The following is a 20,552-nucleotide window of genomic DNA, read 5'->3' on the forward strand; positions in this document are numbered from 1 at the left end:
GATAAAATATTTTGAAAAGGGCCTTTGTATTTAATTTACGATTTAAATGCTCTTATTAACATAATTAATTACAGCAAAAAGTATCCTTGAAATAAGATACAACTGAGTTTCTCATCACCTGTTTTTATTTGTTACATCAGGTATTATTAAACAATGCTTTTTACCTGTTCCACTTTAATAACTTTTTAAATTGCATCTTAAAATCATTTTAATTCGTTGGCTATTAACTCAGCATGAGAGTGTAAAAAGAGGGATCTCTGCCCTTTTTGTTTTTCCCCCCGTATTTCTCTGAGTTTTATGGCTTTTACTTATTTTAATGTTACCATTGTGTGTTTTCCCTGTGATTTTTCTGTCTTTTTTGTGCTTTTATTATAGTTTGAGTCCTTTTTTGTATAGATTATGTTTTTCTTTTTGTGTTTTAGTCGCTAGACACCAAGTTTATAAGTGTTAAAACAAATAATATTGTGGTGGCATTTGTTGGTAAATTGTAATTAATCATTAAGACATTATTTTACCGACACTCAAATGGTTGTCATTTACAAAATATTGAGAACAAAGAAGTTTCATTCTAAATGAATGACTTGAGCCATAATTTCGAGCATCTTTTTTTTACGTTTCTGTACATAGATATTGCCCTGTGAAGTGATATTTGTAAACATGTCCCAACTATAATCAATAGATGCATATTTTTGAAAATATTAAAATATATAAGGGGAAATTTTTTAAAACTGTAAAAAAAAGTATCTATTATGCTTAGTTAATCTATATCAGCAAATGATCCAAACAAATATTATATACACAGATAAAACGCCTTAAGAAATCATCAAATTTTGTCCTTTCAAAATTTCAAAGCATCAAAAACTTATGTGTCCTTCACTGAAAAACTCTCGAGAAAATTAAATCTGATATTTTCCCCTCTTTTTTTGTCACATGTTCCTTTATTGATGTATTTTGTATTTGTTATTATTATTATTATTATTATTATATTGTTATTTTTTTTACATATGAATGCTATTGCTACTTGGCATACTTAGCAGACATGAAACTACTACTACTACACATAAGACACGTTTTATATTTCTGAAACTTTCAAAAATGTCTCGAATATATTTGATTTGATGTATACATTTCTGACTATTGATGGAATAAAGGTTTTTTATGTAGATTTTTGAGATTCTATATGCCACTCTGCACTCATTCAAATAATTAAGTTTTCTTATTGCACTTATTCAACCGACTTACCTGCTTTATTTATTAATTAATTTATTTGTCAGTTTTAAATTCGTTTTTTTAACTATAATTTTATAATCCATTTTAAGTCGATTTTTTAAAACTTTCTAAGTGTGGACGAAATAATCCAGACAAGATTTCCATTCCTAATAGTGCAGAGTTATGGTGCCCTCTTGCGGCCAAAAGGGAAACTGCGTTCCAATACAAACATCAAGTTGGGGCTACTGTGAACATAACGACATACTTCCACTTCCGGGGAATTATTTCAAAATATTTTCAACGCAGTTTCTCTTGGTTTAAAACTTAAACCACAAAGGAAATAACAGATGCTCCATGGATATTTAGGTCAACTAGTAAGATCATGTGACAGACGGTTACAGTTGAACTAGCATCCCTAAGCATCTTCGGACCCGCCCTCGCCTCGCTTAGTGTTGACAAACGTGACGTCACTGCCAGTTAGTGCGGTGTCGTTAGGTGGGGCGGGGGCTGCTGTTATTGCTCTCGTCGTCCAGGACGTGGACACTCATCCACTCCGTGTAGTCTCGGATTAAACAACGGTTAATACGATAATCATCTATTAAGGATCCAGCCGTTTGTTATCGTTTCTTTCGTTACCTCGAGTGAAGATGGGGAGCTGTTTAACTGTGGGGCCAAATGAAGCTCTGGTGGTCTCTGGTAGGTGTTCATCATCTTACTGAGCCAACGAAACTAGCTAACCGTCATTTCAACGTGAGAGCTAACCAGAATCAGAACTAATACCAGCTAGGTAGTCCTCAGTCCTTACCACACGTATCTCCCTGTATTGCATTGTCTATTAACGTGAAACATCGCTACTCAGACGGTTAACATGCAGTTTCATTGACAACAGGAACGTTAACGGTAGTTAACGGTAATTGAAGCGCTAGCATCGTTAGCTAACCAGGCAGCGATGGCAGATCAGGGTTGATAAATAACAACAGTCGTCTCGACTTAAATTTAAACGCAGCGACAGACTTTTAACGCGTGTGTAAAGAATAAACACGGATTCTCGCCTCGCATGTAAGAGTCTTTCGCATCAAGTAGGCCCCCAGTGATGTTGCACCTGACAAGGGGGCGGGTGTATCGGTTTATCAAGTGATCGTGCTAACTGGTGTCTTTAGTCGAATGCGTCTATGGTTGTAGTAGAGACAATAACTGATGGCTAGCTTTTTTGTTACTATGTATAACGGTGGTTTTCAACTTTTTTTTTTTTTTTGCCCTAGGCACACTAAAGATCAAGCCAAAGTTTCAAGGCGTCCCATATTCACATCCATACTAAATGGTCTCTTTAAAACATTAACTGTAACTGTAGTTGTGGTATAGTTGTTGTAATAGTGTATGGCTGGATAAACTCACATGGCACACCAGTGTGCTTTGCCATACCATATGAGAACCACTGATGTAAAAAAGAAATCTTATGTGTTTTATTTAAAACATATCAAAGGGGCGTTCCAGAGGACTATAACTTTTGAATAACTATGTTAGGGCTGAGCAGTATGTATAGTTTTTATGTGATATTGTTATATTCTCAAAAGATACTGAATAAGACAATATGGTATAATTTGATATAGTTTATGCTTATGTAATAATGAAATAGATGCCAGGCCTAATACTTGGTAAAAAAAAAAAAAAAAAAAAAGACTGTTTAAAGTAAGAACCACTAACGATGCTAACTCACCACAAGATTATACATTAAAATGTTTTGTCTATAGGGGAATAAGCATTTTATATATATTATCATGTTCAACAAGCTTTTTCCCCAAATATTGGCAATGTTATATAATTTTTCTTATTGTATATCAATATAGATTTTTTTTAAGACTAATATCTGCTGATACTGATATCATGCACCCCTAATCATTTTTGCATACATGTCCACATGTTGAAATTGTACAGCTGGGTGTTAATAAAAGTGCCTGTGTTGGCAGTGTGAGTTTGACTTAGAACTGACTTTGTTTTGTTATTTATTTACAGAAAAATATTGAGATGTATTGTGTATTGCTAGTCAGCTGAAAAGATGTCAGTATATGTTTTTGGTCCATATTGTCCAACCCTTTTCTACATATTTACTACCAGACTCATTCAGCTGAAAGTTGCCTGTTAACATGGTCACTAGTTAAATATGGGTCGTTATTAAGGTTATCCAGACCCTCTATATTTTGATATTTAAAAGCAGTGGTTTTCAACTGGTGGATCAGGACCCAAAACTGGGTCATGAAACTGTTTCCAGTGGGCCACAAATGTGTGCCAAAAAGAGTCTATGAAGTCTATCAAGTGCCTTTTTTTCTGTAATTTAAGTTTTTGTTAGCAGAAATGAAATCCAAGGGGCTAAATAGTTTTTTTTCGGAATTAATCAGGAATATATATTGTGAATTTACCTGAAATAATTGAGGAATTTTCCTTCAGTTTTTGCGGGCATATTCCCTGAAAGTTTTCATAACATTCTCTGGGACGTTTACTGTAAATCTAAAGATCACAAGGAAGGAGGAACTTTTGGGAATTTTCAACAGCAAGTATAAGGACTTTTCACAGAATGTTTCAGCTTTCTTTTTCAGGAGGTTTACAGGAATATTTCAGGAATTTTCACTGAAAACATTAGGGAATTTCTGTGAGTCTTCTTGTTAAACCTTTGGAAATTTTATTCGGAATCTGTCCCAGAAACTTTCGAGGATCTTCTGTGATACTTTTTCAGAAACGTTGAGGTATTTTCTTCGGTCTTTGTTTTGTCACTTTGTCACTATTTCACTGTGTGATGTCTAGATAACACTATGTTTCACGAAATAAATCTGGTTGAGATAAAATAATGGGGTTGCAATTGTTCATTGAGAGGGTCCTGATGCAAGACCACTAAAGAACCCCTACTTTAAAGTACCACATATTTCAAACAATACTTCCTACATTATTTTAATGAAGGGTCATATTAAAATGTGTTGAAGCTCTTACAGAAAATAAAAACAAAACAAAAAGAGCTGCTGTTTCATTATGCAGGTGCTCAGGAGAAGAATGACCCTTCAAAAATGACAAGTACCAAAAATGTACCATACACTGTATAAACTGCGCAAATATATATTTGCCAAAATATTTGGGCAATTTAGACAGTGTGTTGGAGTTTGTTATTTTTAAAGATTGAGACAAGAATTTATCTAGTATTTGGCCTTTAACCTCAGCCTTTTTGTTGCTGTGGTATTGAAAAGGATTTTGATATTGTCTGATTTTTTTTTACTGGTGATGTAAGTCTGCTATCTTGTATTGTGACAACCTTACTCTTTATAATGTAGCTGTCAGGAACAAACTGTGGTGAGTCTATGAAGTGACGTGAGATCAAGGAACCAGTACAAGAAAACTGCAGAAAACAGCAGTTAAATGAAGAATATAAATCCAGATGGACATCAAGGATCTAAGGCACACTGAAGCTAGTGTTGTGAGAATGTCAGAGTTTAAAATTTGATTATGATACTAGTTACACATCAAACCACATCAATACCTGATACAATGGTAACAATAACAAAAGTCCTGAGCAACCAATACAAACATTCTTGTTATCTGGTTATCAAAAATGGCTGTAAAATTGTAAACATGTCTTTTGTTACCTATATATACAGTTTAATGCTTTTATACTTATTGTTACTATTATTGATAATGATAGTAATGTAGATTAAACTGTTTTGGTGTGGTATTGAAAAGCATGGAAGAATAGAGCATTCTGACTGGAACACAAGAGGCAAAAATCAAGCAGTGAGAAGAAAAAACAGCCTCATTCAGTTCCTTCTGCTCCATGTTGTGATTAGTTCAATTTAAAGCCACTAAACTAGCCCAACCAATGAAAAATGCATTGACCTTTGCTGCTTTGCATTTATCAACATGAGTTTAAACGAAATGAAGTAAATTGAATAAATCAGACGATTCTTCAAAATTCAGTTAGCATAACATTACATATAAGGAAAAGGAAATTGTAAATAAATGACTAATAATGTTTCTTGTCTCTTTCCTCAGGTGGTTGTTGTGGCTCTGACACAAAGACCTACGCTGTGGGAGGCTGGGCCTGGGCTTGGTGTCTCATCTCAGATACCAAAAGGTGACAAAAAAGCAAAGCTTGGTATTATATTGAGTTTTTAAGATATTTTGAATATTTGAAGATATGCAGAAAATATCATTTATATCAACATTGTTGAAATTGATTAAAAAAGGATGCCAGGACTGATGTTCTGGGAAAGCACAAGAGAGAGCGCTTTTTGAATACAAGATAATCTATCTGAAATGTTTAGTCTAAATAGGATTTGTATTTTATTTATCTTAGTATATTTAAGGAGCATTTTATTTTTCTGGCTGATAAGAATAGTGCCATCATTGTTTTGATCAACTTACTTTTAATTTACATACCGTAAGAAAATCACTGTATAGTAACCCCTCACCTGCACCTTTGCACTGTTTTAAATGTAAACTGTCTTATCTACCTCATGTAGCACTGCTACTTATCTTACCCTTCATGATCTTGTTTATTTAGCATCCTTGCACTGCACATATTAATTTCAAAAATCAAAATTTGAATGTTCCGTTTTTAATTTTTTTACTAACTCCATTATATTATGAGTAATGCTAATTCCTTGTTTGTGTAAACATACTTGGCCAATATAACTGATTCACATTTTCACACACTTTCCGTATTGAAACTTTGCAAAGAAATCAGTTTTATTTACTGACACAGGGCAGGAAGTAGAGGATGGAAACTAGATAATCTGTGGAGTATTTGACCCCACATGTCAGAGATGTTTCTTAAGTAAACAGGTGCAAAGGTCCATTTTGCTCTTCACCCTTCATATTTTCCTTCTCCTAAGCCATTAGTGGGACTGATGAATATGCTTGGCTCTTTTACATTTTTCCATGTCACAACAAAAGTGCTTCCAAGGTTAATCTTTAGCAGCCCCAGTTGTTGGCTGGTTAACATTTTATTGCTTAGGTTATATTTTATTATGTAGCACTGCTCCACAGGGCTGCTACAAGTCATGGCTGAGATTGTGAAGTTTTCCATTACATCATTTTCTGAGTAGTGCTCTGATTTATTGTGCTTAGATTTATGTTGCAATGGTAAATCTGCAGATATACTAAACACAGCTGAAAGTCGACTCGTTTTCTAAGTGTTGTCCAATTTTGTAATAAAGAGCCTTTCACATGTTCTAAGAGTACATGAATGCTTTGTCACACGTGGTTTGAGGACCATCTAAGGGGTAAAAAATCAAATTTAAAGACTTGATTAAGAATTAAACTGATTAAGATGTGGAAAAAGGTCTAACACTGTCATTTTCCCCCTTCATGGTGTAATGATTGTGTTTTTGTTCCTAATTTTAGAATAAGCCTAGAGATCATGACTCTGCAGCCTCGCTGTGAGGATGTGGAGACGGCAGAGGGGGTCGCCATCACTGTCACAGGTGTGGCTCAGGTATGACAACAACCTAATGAGGATTTTTTTCTGTGAACTATGTCACACAAAGGCCAGGTTTTTGATTTTACATTTCAGACCTATATTTTTTTTATCACAGTCAAGTTACATTTAAGTTTTTTTAACCTGACAAAGTAGTATCATGAAATATTTCCACAGAGTTTAGAAAGCTCCAATATCCAGATCAGACCAAAGTTCATGACACAATGTGGATGCTTTAGACCATTGCAGTGGACGGTGTGAACTGAGCTGTTGCAGCTGGAAAAAGACAGGCTGATGGTTTTGCCTGCAGTTCTGTTTGTCAGGTCGCAACAGCTGGTTTTAGAATGTAAGGCATGCCTTGTGTTTCAAGGCAAGGTAAGCTTATTTGTATAGCACATTTTAACAACAAGGCAGTTTAACAGTTGGCCCCACAGTGCAAAACTATCCCAAAACGCCCTTCATAATAGAATTTCAGCCTTTGTCCACATCACCAGATGAGCTGACACTCTCTGTCTCTGTGTCTCCTTTAGGTGAAAGTCATGACTGAACAGGACCTGCTGGCTGTGGCTTGTGAGCAGTTTCTGGGTAAATCAGTCAATGAAATCAAAACTGTGGTTCTGCAGACTTTGGAGGGACATCTGCGCTCTATTCTAGGTATGAACAGTGTTTCATGTTAACAGTAGTATTTGCCAAAATAAGGATAGGGCTAAATGATGCTAGAAAAAAAATAAAATGCTTCTTCTTTTTTCAGTTTTTTGATATTTATTGTGATTTTTTTTTATTAAAAGAAGGGAGAGTACGCACACTTAAGATTGGCCTCTTGTAATTGAATGTCTGCCTCAGGTGTCGTTCTGGTGTATCTGTGACAGCAGTAACATCACCTGTAGTCTTAACGTTTTTACATGCAAGAGACTCACGAATTCTGGATGCACAATGCTCAGTTATGTTACTTGTTTCATGACATGTATAAATGACATCCTGTTTGTTACATTTACTCTATGGTGGAATATTTTGCACTTTTGTCTAAAAACTTACTCAAACTGGAATAGGATTTTTAACATGTCAAAATACATTTTATTAGATAGATAAATTTTCTACATCTGGTGGTCTTGGTTACAAATTTGGTTTGTGTTGATGTAAATGCACCGCCTATCTGTTAGGCATGTTATAAACAAGAATAGCTAAATACTTTGTAGCGATTGACTCTGCTTTCCCAACAATTTATCAAAAGTTACATTTTGAGTTTTACAGTTCACAGTGGCATGTGACATCAGCTCCACATGTTGTCACTTTTGCAGGTACCTTGACTGTGGAGCAGATCTATCAGGACAGAGACCAGTTTGCTAAACTTGTGAGGGAGGTAGCTGCTCCAGACGTGGGCAGGATGGGCATCGAGATTCTCAGCTTTACCATCAAGGTAGGTTGAAGGTGCTGTTGGGGGCTGTAGAAACAATTCTTTCTTACTCTGACAGCAGGGAGCCTGATGTCTTCATGTCTCCTGTCTCTAATCAAAGTTGGGACAGTCCTGGAGATGGGCAAATGTGATAAATGTTTGTGAATCATACGGAGAAGAAAGGTCATAATAGTGGAAACATGTTATACCAACATTAGCTGGTATTGATCCGCAATTACAGCCTGTTTAAGATAGTCTGTATAAGATAGAAAGTTAACATTTAAGATGACTAACAAAAGGAAAAAAGTTTGCACACATCTGTCTTTTAGCTCAGCTATAAAAACATGAATGCATACACAAAATCTAAAATGATCTGTGAACTAATTTCCACTGAAGTTTCCTTAACTTTTAATCACACCTCCATTGGCTTACAGACAATCAGCTCTAGATGATACATTTTGGCACTCACCGAATGCTCTGCTTCATATGACAATCGTTTGCTAAAAATATTATGGGCACTAATGCAAAATTCCTTGGTCCACTTCTTTTTGGAGGAAATAAACATCCCAGTGGAGCTCATCAGATGGTTTCTGTTTGTTGTGTAGTGCATTAGTCAGATGCACACACACTTTCAGCTCAGAAGTGCATCACTGCAATTGTGAGCACTCTATTACATCCATTTCTTTGTTAACGCAGTATGATCTGCTAATAAGAGCCCAGCACATGAGACTTAAAGTGGTTGTTTACCCACTGTTCACCGAGCAGGCTGTGAAAATTAAACACAACAGTTTTTTAAAAAAATTTTTCTCCTGTTATGTTGAGGCTGATGCTAATTAGAGAAGTCCTCTCCCCTTGCTTCATGAGTCTCGTAATTGCCTGCTGGACACTCAGCTTTCAGAGTTAAATGTTGTGGTGTAGACTCAGCGGCCGACCACTGTGCTTCTCTGGAAACTCGGTGTCCATTTGTGTCACATCTATTAGTCCGCACTGAGACGGTTTCTGTAATGTTAGGATGAGTTAGCAAGGAAGGGGATGTTTCAGATATTTTTCCTCAAATCTTTAGCAGGTGATATCATAAGAAGCACAAGGAGTTTACTTTTTGGTTTGGATGTAAATTTGAAGAACCGCCAGTATGTTGGTAAGCAGATGTTCCTCAGAAAATCCAACACTGGGTAGTGTTATTTTTACAAGTAACTTGTTACATATTGAGAAAAGTAACACATCAAATTACTTTACTGTTACCAAACATTAAAATCCCTGTACTGCTTGACCTACATATCAGTTGTATAAATGACACATAGCTTACTGAACAACCTTTGAATGTGTTGAGACTGTTGTCACTCTGCAGCCTTGTTTACAGCCTATAATCTGTAACTCTACAACCTAATAACAGGAATAAAAATTGTTATAGCCTTTACAGCTCTTTAATGTGCTTGCAGTCTGCCATTGAACCAGACGGTAAAAGCAAGCATGCATGCATACATAAGTAAGCACATGCATGTTACTTTTTACCTCTTGTTTTAATGAAAACAATACAACATGAACAAATTCTCCACAATTCAACATTGATATGACTCTTACCGGGCCTCTGTGACACCTCATTAGCTAACATCAGCAAGTTATGCATGCAGTCATACAGCTGTGCTAGCGTTTGAGAAGAAGTAAGCAAAATGGATCCTCAAATAGTTACAACAGAAAAAAGTAATCTGAGTACTTTTAACAGGTTACTAAATTCTTGCTTTTTTGTGGGATATTTTGAGAATGTCTTTCTCTGTTGTTATCTTTGCCATGATAAATATTTGTTCAGTTGTATTTCAGTTTCCCTAAAGTCAGTATGTAGTAGAAGCAGAGCTCTATAGTTTCAAAGCTGACCTGTTTGTTTGTGCTTTGCACCCAGGATGTGTATGATAAACTGGATTATCTAAGCTCCCTTGGAAAAACCCAGACAGCAGCTGTCCAGAGGGACGCAGACATTGGCGTTGCTGAGGCAGAGAGGGATGCTGGGATACGGGTAAGGAGGCTCTAGCTGGTGGGAGAGTCTGGTAAATAGATTTTGTTCTGACAGCAGCCAGCTGAAGTCTGCTTTTCTTCTTCATGGCCTCTTAGGAAGCAGAGTGTAAGAAGGAGATGATGGATGTCAAATTCTTGGCTGACACCAAGATGGCCGACTCCAAACGAGAACTGGAGCTGCAGAAAGCATCTTTCAACCAGGAAGTCAACACCAAGGTAAACACAGGAGGTTTTAGATTTCACCTGCGTGTGACTAAACTTCTAGAGTCATCAGTCAGACAAAGATAAAGCTTATACAGCTTTTACAAGCAATAATCCCATGTTGCTTAGTCATTCTTTACATGAGCAGTAAAACACTGTTGAGATGGATTGTGATATTTGAAATATTTGAGTAGAGGTATGAGTTTTTTAAAGATGCCATACAGTGTTAATCATGGCATCTATTTTGACTTTAGTCTGAGTCTTTAGATTTAAATGACTTTTAGTTTTAGTCACATATAAGTTACTAGTGACCTTTATAGTTTTAGTGAACAAAAAAAAATTGTTTTAAGTCCAGTTTTAGTCAATTGAAAACTCCCTACACTTAAGTCTTTACTTTTAGTGAAGGCATTTATTTTATTTGAACTAATTTAATAAGCCATGTTATTAATGTAATATATATGTAGAATACTTGTATTAACGAAGTATCAATACATCAATTGATTTAAAATACACTGACTAAATATACTGATATACCCAGGGGAGACATATCAAGGATTTTGAATGTCCAACAGTCAAACACTTACATTTCAGTCTTGTTTTAGTCTCCTGGCCCAAACTTAACTTAATTTTCTTCAGAGTATTCATCACCAAGATCTATGTTTTAGAGAATATTTATCTAGTCTTTCTCATGTGAAAAAGGTAGTTAACTAACATTTTGGTCATAGTAATAGTCTACAAAATTAGACAAAGAAATATTACCTGAAATTTAGGGGCTTGCATATTAACTGATTCAAAAGCTATCTGTAACATAGTGAAGAGCAGAGCATTTGATAAAAAGCTACATTAATTGTATGTGTTGAATACTTGACTCTGTCCGCATTATAAAATGAAAAAGGGCTTAATCTAGCCCATAGGAGACAAAAAGTACAATTCAGACGTTTATATATCTTAAAGTTATAGAAGGGAAATTTTATTTTAAAACAAGGTTTTAAATGTGACACGTGTTTTAGAAATGTAACAGTGTGTCCTGCTGTTTTCAGAAAGCAGAGGCCCAGCTGGCCTACGAGCTGCAGGCAGCCAAAGAGCAGCAGAAGATCCGCCTGGAGGAGATTGAGATCCAGGTGGTGCAGAGGAAGAAAGAGATCACTATAGAGGAGAAGGAGATCGACCGCACAGACAAGGAACTCATTGCTACTGTGAAGAGGCCTGCAGAGGCTGAGGCCTATAAAATGCAGCAGCTGGCTGAGGGGCAAAAGTAAGAGTGAACTTAGAGGCTAAAACTACCAGTTCAAAGAGCTGTCTTCACTAGTAACAAAAGTGATTGAAAACTGAAGGTTACAGGAAGAATCCTCACAGCTGATGGTGCTCATGAGCTCTGGGACTTCTTTGTAGAACAGATTAAAAAGTACAAGGCTTAAATAACAAGACAGTGAGCTCTAAATGATATTTTTAAGTCAACAGTGTCTAAATCTACTCTACAGGAAGGTCAGGCTACATATTAGCACAATCATACCATGCTTCTGTTACAGTTTTATACTGCTAGTTAAAAAAATATACAAGAAATACAGATAATATCTGTCACTTTGGCTTGAAACCAAACCCTTAAGTCTGCATCCTTATAAGCTAAAGAACTCACATTGCCACATTTTAGTGTCCTGTGGTCATTCTGTCGACAAAAAGATCACAAATTTTAACATTATTCTGCATCTCTCTGGGCCACATTTAAGCCAGATAGATGATTCTGAAAGATTTCAGTACAATGCATTAAGAGAAGTAGAAAATGTATGACTGGTTCAGTTATCAAACAAAGACACTGTTAAACCAGTCACATTGTTTTCTTCTAGTAAGATCTGTGGTTGTATGACACAGAAAACGTTTCAATTAATGTTGAGCTATGTGTTCTTCCTCCATCAGGATGAAGAAGGTGCTGATCGCCCAGGCTGAGGCAGAGAAGATCAGGAAGATTGGTGAGGCGGAGGCTTCTTCCATTGAAGCTGTGGGAAAGGCAGAGGCTGAGAAAATGAAACTGAAGGCTGAGGCCTATCAGCAGTACGGAGATGCAGCTAAGACCGCACTGGTCCTTGAGGCCCTGCCTAAGGTAAACTATAGAAGGGCTCTGTTAAAGTGCCTGTTAAAGTTTCCTAAAGCACATCAGCCCCCTTTTGATCAGCTGTGTTCTCATACTTCACTCAGAGCTCACTGCTTTGTTCCTGCATACAGCTTTTTACAAGAATACCCCAATTTTGATCTGTGTGCAGTGGAGTTAGAACAAAGATTGAAAAGTTCTGCTGTTGTTCAAGCTCAGTGCTTTTATTTTAAAACTTAATTTTTACTCAACAGCACATATTTATTGAAGGAGACGCATAGATGTGTACAGGACAGTTATGATTTCTGGGAAGGCTTGTTGAGGACTTCTCCCTGAAAATAAGAAAGAACTTTTTTTCACAGAAAAGTATAGAAATAGAGGAAAGAAATAGAACATCTCAACAAAATATCAATCAAAAGTAATTAAGAGCTATACAGATATAGATCTACAAAAAAAGAAAAAGTTAATATAAACATAAGCTTGTGAATAATTAATACTTGTGAAATTATTATAAAGAGACTGCCAAAAGGCAGTGAGCTTAGTTTACCTTAGCTTAGCATAAGACTTGAAATAGGGGAAACATCTAACCAGGCTCTTTTTTAGGGAAATTTTTGAGTCTATCAGCCCATGTGAACGTTTTTTATAACTTACTAGAATTATCACCTTAGAATCCTACGGCATGAAAAACCAGGAAGCTGCAGAGTCTGTATTTGTTTGTTTGCTTAAATAAATGAACTCATTTAAAGGTGCAGTGTGTAAAACTGGGACTATCAATATCTAACAGTCAATTCTGGAGTGTGATGCTCATTTCTCTGGTGATAACTGTGGGAACCAGTGAAGTTTAAAAATCAATGCATGCTTAACTGTTATTTGGTTCCTTCTATGGTGCCATAGAAACAGGCAAAATGCAAAAATCCAAGATGGCAGCGTCCTTGGAGGGGACCCTCCCCATGTATGAATAAAAGGCTTATTCTGAGTTAATTTAAAACATAAATTAAAAAAATATGTTATTAGATGTCAACACTAATTTAGATCAATCTACTTATAAATGTTACCTTTCATTTTAACCAAGCTTGTTTTGCTAAATGCTGCTAGGCTTAATATTACACACTGCACCTTTAAGCTCTCAAAACATTTTTTTCATTGGATGGACTCTGAAACTGTGACTAAAGTCACAGAGAATGACAGCTCTCAGTCTAACATGATGATCAGCTTTATGATGCATAAATCATGGGACTATGACTCATGTATCACATGATCACTGATAACTTTTGATTATGTCTGGCCTACAGTTCACACGTTCACCATGTCTTGCAGATTGCTGGTAAAGTGGCAGCACCATTGTCCAGGACCAATGAGATCGTCATCCTGAGCGGGGAGGGCAGCCGTGTGACAGGCGAGGTCAACCGTCTTCTAGCTGAACTTCCTGTGTCTGTCAACGCCCTCACTGGAGTGGACTTGTCAAAGGTGAGAACACTTAACCTTTGTACAGACTTGAAAAGACGTGAATGAATCATAAAACTATGTTTAAAGCAGTGAAAGGCTGAATCAGATCTAATGGTAAGGTTCATTTCTAATGGGTTTGAACAAAGACATTAAATGCTGCATGTCTGTGCTGTTGTTTAGACAAACTTCTGGTTTTATACTGTTAACTACTTGAATATATATTTCATATGAATGAAACTTAAATCTTCATTGGTTCATGGTGCTAATTTACATAGAGCCTGATATAATGGTGGTTACAGTCTTGTGTTGAGCCTTTTTGACATATAAACCTCTACCAATGTTGCAATAGTTTGTTTAATTTAGGTTTAGTTTTTATTTTGCAAAAATGCTTTGCTTTAGTGCAGTTTTTTTGTTTTTTTTATTATTATTTTAGTGTTAGTTTTTTTTTTTTTCACCAGTTTGGGATACTTGACAGGGGAGGGGCCCAAAAAGACCAGAAAAGTCATACATTCAAATAGGTTTCTCTCGTCTTTTCATTTTAAATATTTAATTTTGAAATTTAAATACAACTTAAGACTTGGATAACTATCATCTAAAGTTTTCTTCAGTCAAACCATCTTACACTCCCCTGGTTTGAGTGTTCATGTCTGTCAGTCTGCTGCTGTCAAAGACTAAAACTAAGAAGATTTTGTCCCGATTTTTATTTCATTTTAGTGAGTTTTTTAAGAACATTATCAATTTTTATTTAGTTTTCTTTTTCTGTGAAGCTTAGTTTTTATGTAGGTTTAGATAACTCAAATGATTTTTACATTTTAGTTTCAGTTATTTAGTTCTTTTTAGTTGATTTTTAGTATCTCTACATTTTACAAACGTTCAGTTTAGGTAGTGAGATAAACAATCAGTATATTTTAAAGGGCATTTGACTGTATGGAAATAAAAAAAAAACAAAAAAGCCAGCTTCACTTGTTTTTGATTTTTTGATTTTTTATATTTTTTATTATTATTAAAATGGTGAAATGAGGAAACAAGCTTTGAAAAATGGTTGAATGTCATTTCATGTCTTTTCCTTTTAGTGAAGAAGGGAAAAGGGATGGTCACATGTCCCGGAAGTAAACATAAACCATTCAAAATAAAACCCTGAGCCAGAGAATAGCAATAGATAGATACAGTGCCTTGAAAAAGTATTTGCCCCCTTTCTCATTCCTGTTGTTGTTGCATATTTATCACACTTAAATGTTTCAGATCATCAAACCAATTTTGATATTTCACAAAGACAACCCAAGTAACCTGATTACCGCCAGATTTGTTGAATCAAGAAATCACTTAAATAGAAGCTGTCAGACAAGGTGAAGTAGGCTACAAGATCTCAAAAAAGAAATGCATCATGCCATGATCCAAAGAAATTCAAGAACCATTAAAAAACAAGGTGATTGAAATCTATCAGTCTGGAAAAGGTTACAAAGCCATTTCCAAGGCTTTGGGATTTCAGCGAACCACAGTCAGAGCCATTATCTACAAATGAAGAAAACTGTGAACAGTGGTGAACCTTCCCAGGAGTGGTCAGCCAACCAAAATGACTCCAAGAGTGCAACGACGACTCATCCAGGAGGTCACAAAAGAACCCAGAACCACATCCAAAGAACTGCAGGCCTCACTGGCCTCAGTTAAGGTCAGAGTTCATGACTCAATCATAAGAAAGAAACTGAGCAAAAATGGCACCCATGGGAGAGTGTAATGATGAGGCAGTGTAATGGTCTGGGGCTGCTTTGCTGCTTCAGGACCTGGACCACATGCTGTAATTGATGGAACAATGAATTCTGCTGTCTACCAGAAAATCCTGAAGGTGAATGTCTGGCCATCAGTTTGTGTCCTCAAGCTCAAGCGCTCTTGAGTTATGCAGCAGGACAACGACCCGAATCATACCAGCAAGTCCACCTCTGAATGGCTCAAGAAAAGCAAACTTAAGGTTTTGGAGTGGCTGAGTCAAAGTCCTGACTTAAATTCAATTGAGATGCTGGGGTGTGACCTTAAACAGGCAGCTCATGCTGGAAAACCCTCCAATATGGCTGAGTTAAAACAATTCTGTGAAGAAGAGTGGGTCAAAATTCCTCCACAGCAGTGTGAAAGACTCATCACCAGTTATCCCAAATGCTTAATTTCAGTTATTGCTACCAAGGGTGAAACTACCAGTTATGATCTGAAACATCTAAGTGTGATGAATATGCAAAAAAACTCAGGAATCAGAAAGGGGGCAAATACTTTTTCACGGCACTATGGATAGATAGATAGTAGTTTTAATATTTTGTAGGAGTGTCTATTCAAATTGATAATACTAATAATAACTTTATTTATATAGCACTTTTAAAAACAGTTGTTTACAAAGTGCTTTACACACAGCAAGAGCAGAATCTCTGGGAAGAAAATAAAGATCAGGAATCAGAGCAGAATAGGAGCTCTGTAAAATCAAACAAGAAGGGAAGAACATAATGTGAACACAGAGGAAAAATAACAAAAATGAAAATGACACAGGTAGGTCTTGAATGGGAGTTACAGTAGAAGATTATAAAATCTAAAATATAATGGAGTCAGTGAAACATAATAAGATTCCTATGATAATATTCCAAAAGATTTCATAGCATGTGGGAGAAGGAGAGAGTTAAATACATATATTCAAACAAACAGTCAGCAATAGATAGATACATGAAGATGATGATGACATCACATCAGTGGGGATAAAATAAAGATAAGATTCAAGATGGAAATGTAATAGAAATGAGGACAGGTAATTAAAATTTAGGTAGGTAAACACGAGATAATAAGGTAAATGAACGTGAGATAAGAAAGAAGGGTATAAAATTATAAAAAATAATAAGAGTAGCAGTGTAAATAAAAGAGAATAAAATAGTTAAGTAGTTAGAAGGGACATCACATAAAAACAAGTCTGTAAAAGTGAGTTTTAAGGAGTGATTTTAAAGATGTCACCAAATCTCCCAGCCTTATCTCCTCAAGCAGGTCATTCCAAAGTCAAGGAGCCCTGACAGCGAAAGCCCTGTCTCCTTTAGATTTCAGCCTCAACTTTGGAACAACCAGGAAGCCCCCGCCAGAGGATCTAAGGTTGCGCAGTGGCTCACAGGGGGGTCAGCACTTCAGAAATATAACCTGGTGCTAGACCCATACAAGCTTTAAAAGGGATCAGTAAAATCTTAAAATCAATTCTAAAAGTAACAGGAAGCCAGTGGAGGGAAGCAAGGATAAGGGTGATGTGATGTCATCTGTTAAAACCAGTTAAAAGCCTAGCTGCTGTGTTCTGGACTACTTGGAGGCAGGAGAGTGATTTATTTGTAATACTGGAAAGGAGGTTTGAATCAAAAGTAACTCCTAAATTTCTTGCAGTTGGTGTGATGTTGGAAGAGAGTGGACCAAGAAAACTATTAATCAGGCTAGTGTTTGTATTTGGGTGGTTGAAGAGTATGATTTCTGACGTTGATTCGTTTTAACTGTAAAAAATTGTGTGCCATCTGGGGCGCAGGTGGCCGAGTAGTTGAGGTGCGTCCCATGTACGTGGATGGCCCAGGTTCGAATTCGGCCTGAAGCCCTTTACCGCATGTCTGTCCTCCGCTCTCATCCCTGTTTCCGACTCTATCCACTATCCTCCTCTATCAAATAAAGGCACAAAAATGCCCAAAATAAACCTTTAAAAAAAATTTCTAAAATTTGTGTGCCATCCAACATTTGATATCTTTGAAACAGTTAAAACAGCAGCTAGGCAAGTAAAATCACCAGGTCTCGGTGGAAGGTATGTCCGTGTGTCATCGGCATAAAAATGGAAGGACAGATTATGATTCTGAATGATAAAACCTAAAGGAAGAATATAAATACAAAATAGAAGTGGGCCTAAAATAGTGGCCTGTGGTACTCCACAGGTAATAGGAGAGGTGGAAGATGAGTGGTTACCTATGGTGATAGGAATAAAACCAACTAAGTGCAGATATCATTGATATCTTTCAGGAGACTCTAAGCAATTTATTGAGCCATTTGGGGGAGATAAATTTTTTTAACAAAGCTACAAAGTTGAATCAGGACCCCTCATGTTCAAAAAAGGACACATTATAATCAACTTAAAAGTATGACTTAATGGGAGCACTACTCTATTAGACTACATTTGTTTTGTATCACTGTGATAAAATGTCTTAATTTTTTCCATAACTTAAAAACAGGTATGCTATAAATAAAATGAAAAAATGGCTCATTATCACCGGTCAGAAAACAAATCAAACTGATTCATTCACAGGGAAAACTGGCTTATTACAGTTCTTGAATGCACAGTTGCCACAATCGGTACAGGGGATTGTTTTGGGTGTTTCATGGGGATTTGTTTTAGCACCTCAGACTTTTGGATAAATGTTCAATCAATTTTCCTTTCTCCACAGATCCCGCTGCTGCAGAAAATGACTACTTCTTCATTCTAAAAGGCAGTGACTCCACATGACTTCAGTATCTGTTGTATGCACTCTGATAGACTGCCTTTAATACACTTGAAGAATTTTGTTGTTTTATACTTATATACTGTATACCAAGTGAATTTTGGAAACCTCTGGTGCCTTACTTTATACAGGACCAGAATATCTGCATGCACTGCTGCTCATTCAAATATGTTTTTTGTTTTAACAGGGGAAATTTTTGTGTTATTTTGTAGGTTTTTTTTAAATTATTTGTATCTGAATCAAGTCTACTGGCCATTTTGTATGAAATATCATTGAAAGCTGAGCTGATATTAGACCTCTGTGACAAACATGGTGACTCTCACCGAGGTTAGATTCAGCAGGTGACAGGACAGCCAATGTTAGCCCATCTTCTTTGATATTTCTGCATCAGAGTCGTACTTTTTTAGACAACAAGGCCTCTGTCTTGGCCTTTTTGTTGATCTATATACCTCTTTCTTTATTTTGAATTCCCTTGATAATTGGAATCTTTTTATTGTAAATGTAGAGCTTTTGTTGTATTGTACATGTTGTAATCTTAACTACTGTTCTTATTCAGGTTAATTTATGTCTCAGTGATTGAATTTTACAATGCAACAGGTGCTTACAATCTTAAAAGAAGCCCTTTCATTGTTCAGATTTTGTCAGCTCCTCTGCCACAAGTTTCTTTTTCTAGAAAATGAGGATTGCAGGCATGATTGATAGATTTTATTTGCTGGCAAGAAAACAGGCAGATTCAAATCTTGTGCTGATAGGGATGGAATTTGGTCCTGAAATGTTGAGTGTAAATTTTAATGTAAAATGTTGAGAGTTTGAGCCTTTATTGAGGTTAAAGATGTAGTCAGAAGCAAATTTAATAAGCAACTTGTTTGGAGTAAAAAAATTTTGTAAACAAAACAAAAGTTCAATTTAAAAAGCTTTAGAAAATAAAAGGCCAAACAGTGATGCCAAATAGAATAGATAACCTCATAAGTTTTACTCTAAGATAAGGATTTAGAAAACTGCATAGTTTATTAGATGTTTAATTTCATACGACAAATAACTTTAGATGCTAAGCCATGCTTGACAGTGTGTCAACAATTCACACTTTTACACTTTCAGAGATAAACCACTCCTGCTCAATGTTTGTACATGTTCTTGTTGAGTTGTTTTAACTGTGATATCAAATACAGAGGATATTTAAGTAGAATAATTTAAATTATCAAAGAAATTTCATCTTTTTTATTTAATGATATGCTGTTTGTAAATGGTTCAAATGCTTTGTTGTTTTCCACCCTAGTTCGCCACATGCTAAGCTTCTGTGCAGCAGTACCAATGATCTGTTGTATGGTTGTCTTGAAAAGGTTTTTGGATAGATGTTTCTAAAGGGAACAGAAGGTGCAGGTTATTATTTGGCACAACTAGTCGACCCCCTCCTATTAAATGTGTTTCATGAAAGCATTGTTTAGTTTGAAGCTCATATTCTTTAACAGCTGACACATCAAACACAGTAGTAGTTTTATGTACAGCTGAGAATCAGCCAGGATGAGTAAACCAACACAGATATTACAGACGACTGTTATTGTTGTTGTAAACATAGATTATTGTGTTCATCCTTGGTTGATTTATGTTTGTAGCATTATTTGCTGGTTGTGTGACTTTGACAAATACTGTTACCAAATTGATTTGTTTGGCTTTAAATGTGTCAGTTGTATATATATATATATGACATGTTTCTGTTATTTCCTGATGTTAATTAACACTTACACTGTGTCTCAAACAACCATCAGTTCTGTATGCTCTTGCTGCATGTCATCTGTCTGTACACAGAATAATCAGTTCAATCTAAGCTGTCATTCTAATAAATCAAAATGCCATCATTTATGGTTTAATTTGCCATTTTCTATTTTGGAAAGTGTATTAGAAACCATAACACACCTGAAAAAATATGGCATACTTCTAATTCTGTCCTCTAACCTGGGATCAAGGTATCTGGAATCTCAAAAGTCTTGATAGGAAAAATGATTTTGATGCTTGTATGTCTAGATTGTTTAAGGCTAGCGATACCATATCTTGATTAATTCATTTTTATAACACAAAGAAGGAAAAAAAATTAACTGACTTTTGTTTCTTGACCTTTATGAAGGGGATAAGGGCCGCTGAAAAAATATTTTTTACACAATTTTTTTTTTAATGGTTTAAACCCTGACTTCTGAGGGAAAAGGCAATTCTGCTTTAAACTCAGAATTCCAGGAACAAGTCCAAATGATTACTTTAAATGAAAAAATA

At 35.9% G+C, this 20,552-nt stretch overlaps 1 protein-coding gene across 1 annotated transcript; it reads left to right on the plus strand.

Annotated features, from left to right (window-relative positions):
- Positions 1-1,702: 1,702 nt before the first annotated feature.
- Positions 1,703-20,143, plus strand: LOC121524731 (flotillin-2). Its single transcript, XM_041810218.1, has 11 exons — positions 1,703-1,905; positions 5,242-5,323; positions 6,595-6,685; positions 7,198-7,321; positions 7,966-8,084; positions 9,958-10,071; positions 10,167-10,286; positions 11,312-11,526; positions 12,186-12,369; positions 13,675-13,824; positions 18,234-20,143. Exons 1-11 carry the CDS (start codon positions 1,857-1,859, stop codon positions 18,270-18,272), a joined length of 1,287 nt encoding a protein of 428 aa, XP_041666152.1. The 5' UTR covers positions 1,703-1,856; the 3' UTR covers positions 18,273-20,143.
- Positions 20,144-20,552: the final 409 nt, after the last annotated feature.

Source organism: Cheilinus undulatus, linkage group 2, assembly GCF_018320785.1.
Source record: "Cheilinus undulatus linkage group 2, ASM1832078v1, whole genome shotgun sequence".
Taxonomy (NCBI): domain Eukaryota; kingdom Metazoa; phylum Chordata; class Actinopteri; order Labriformes; family Labridae; genus Cheilinus; species Cheilinus undulatus.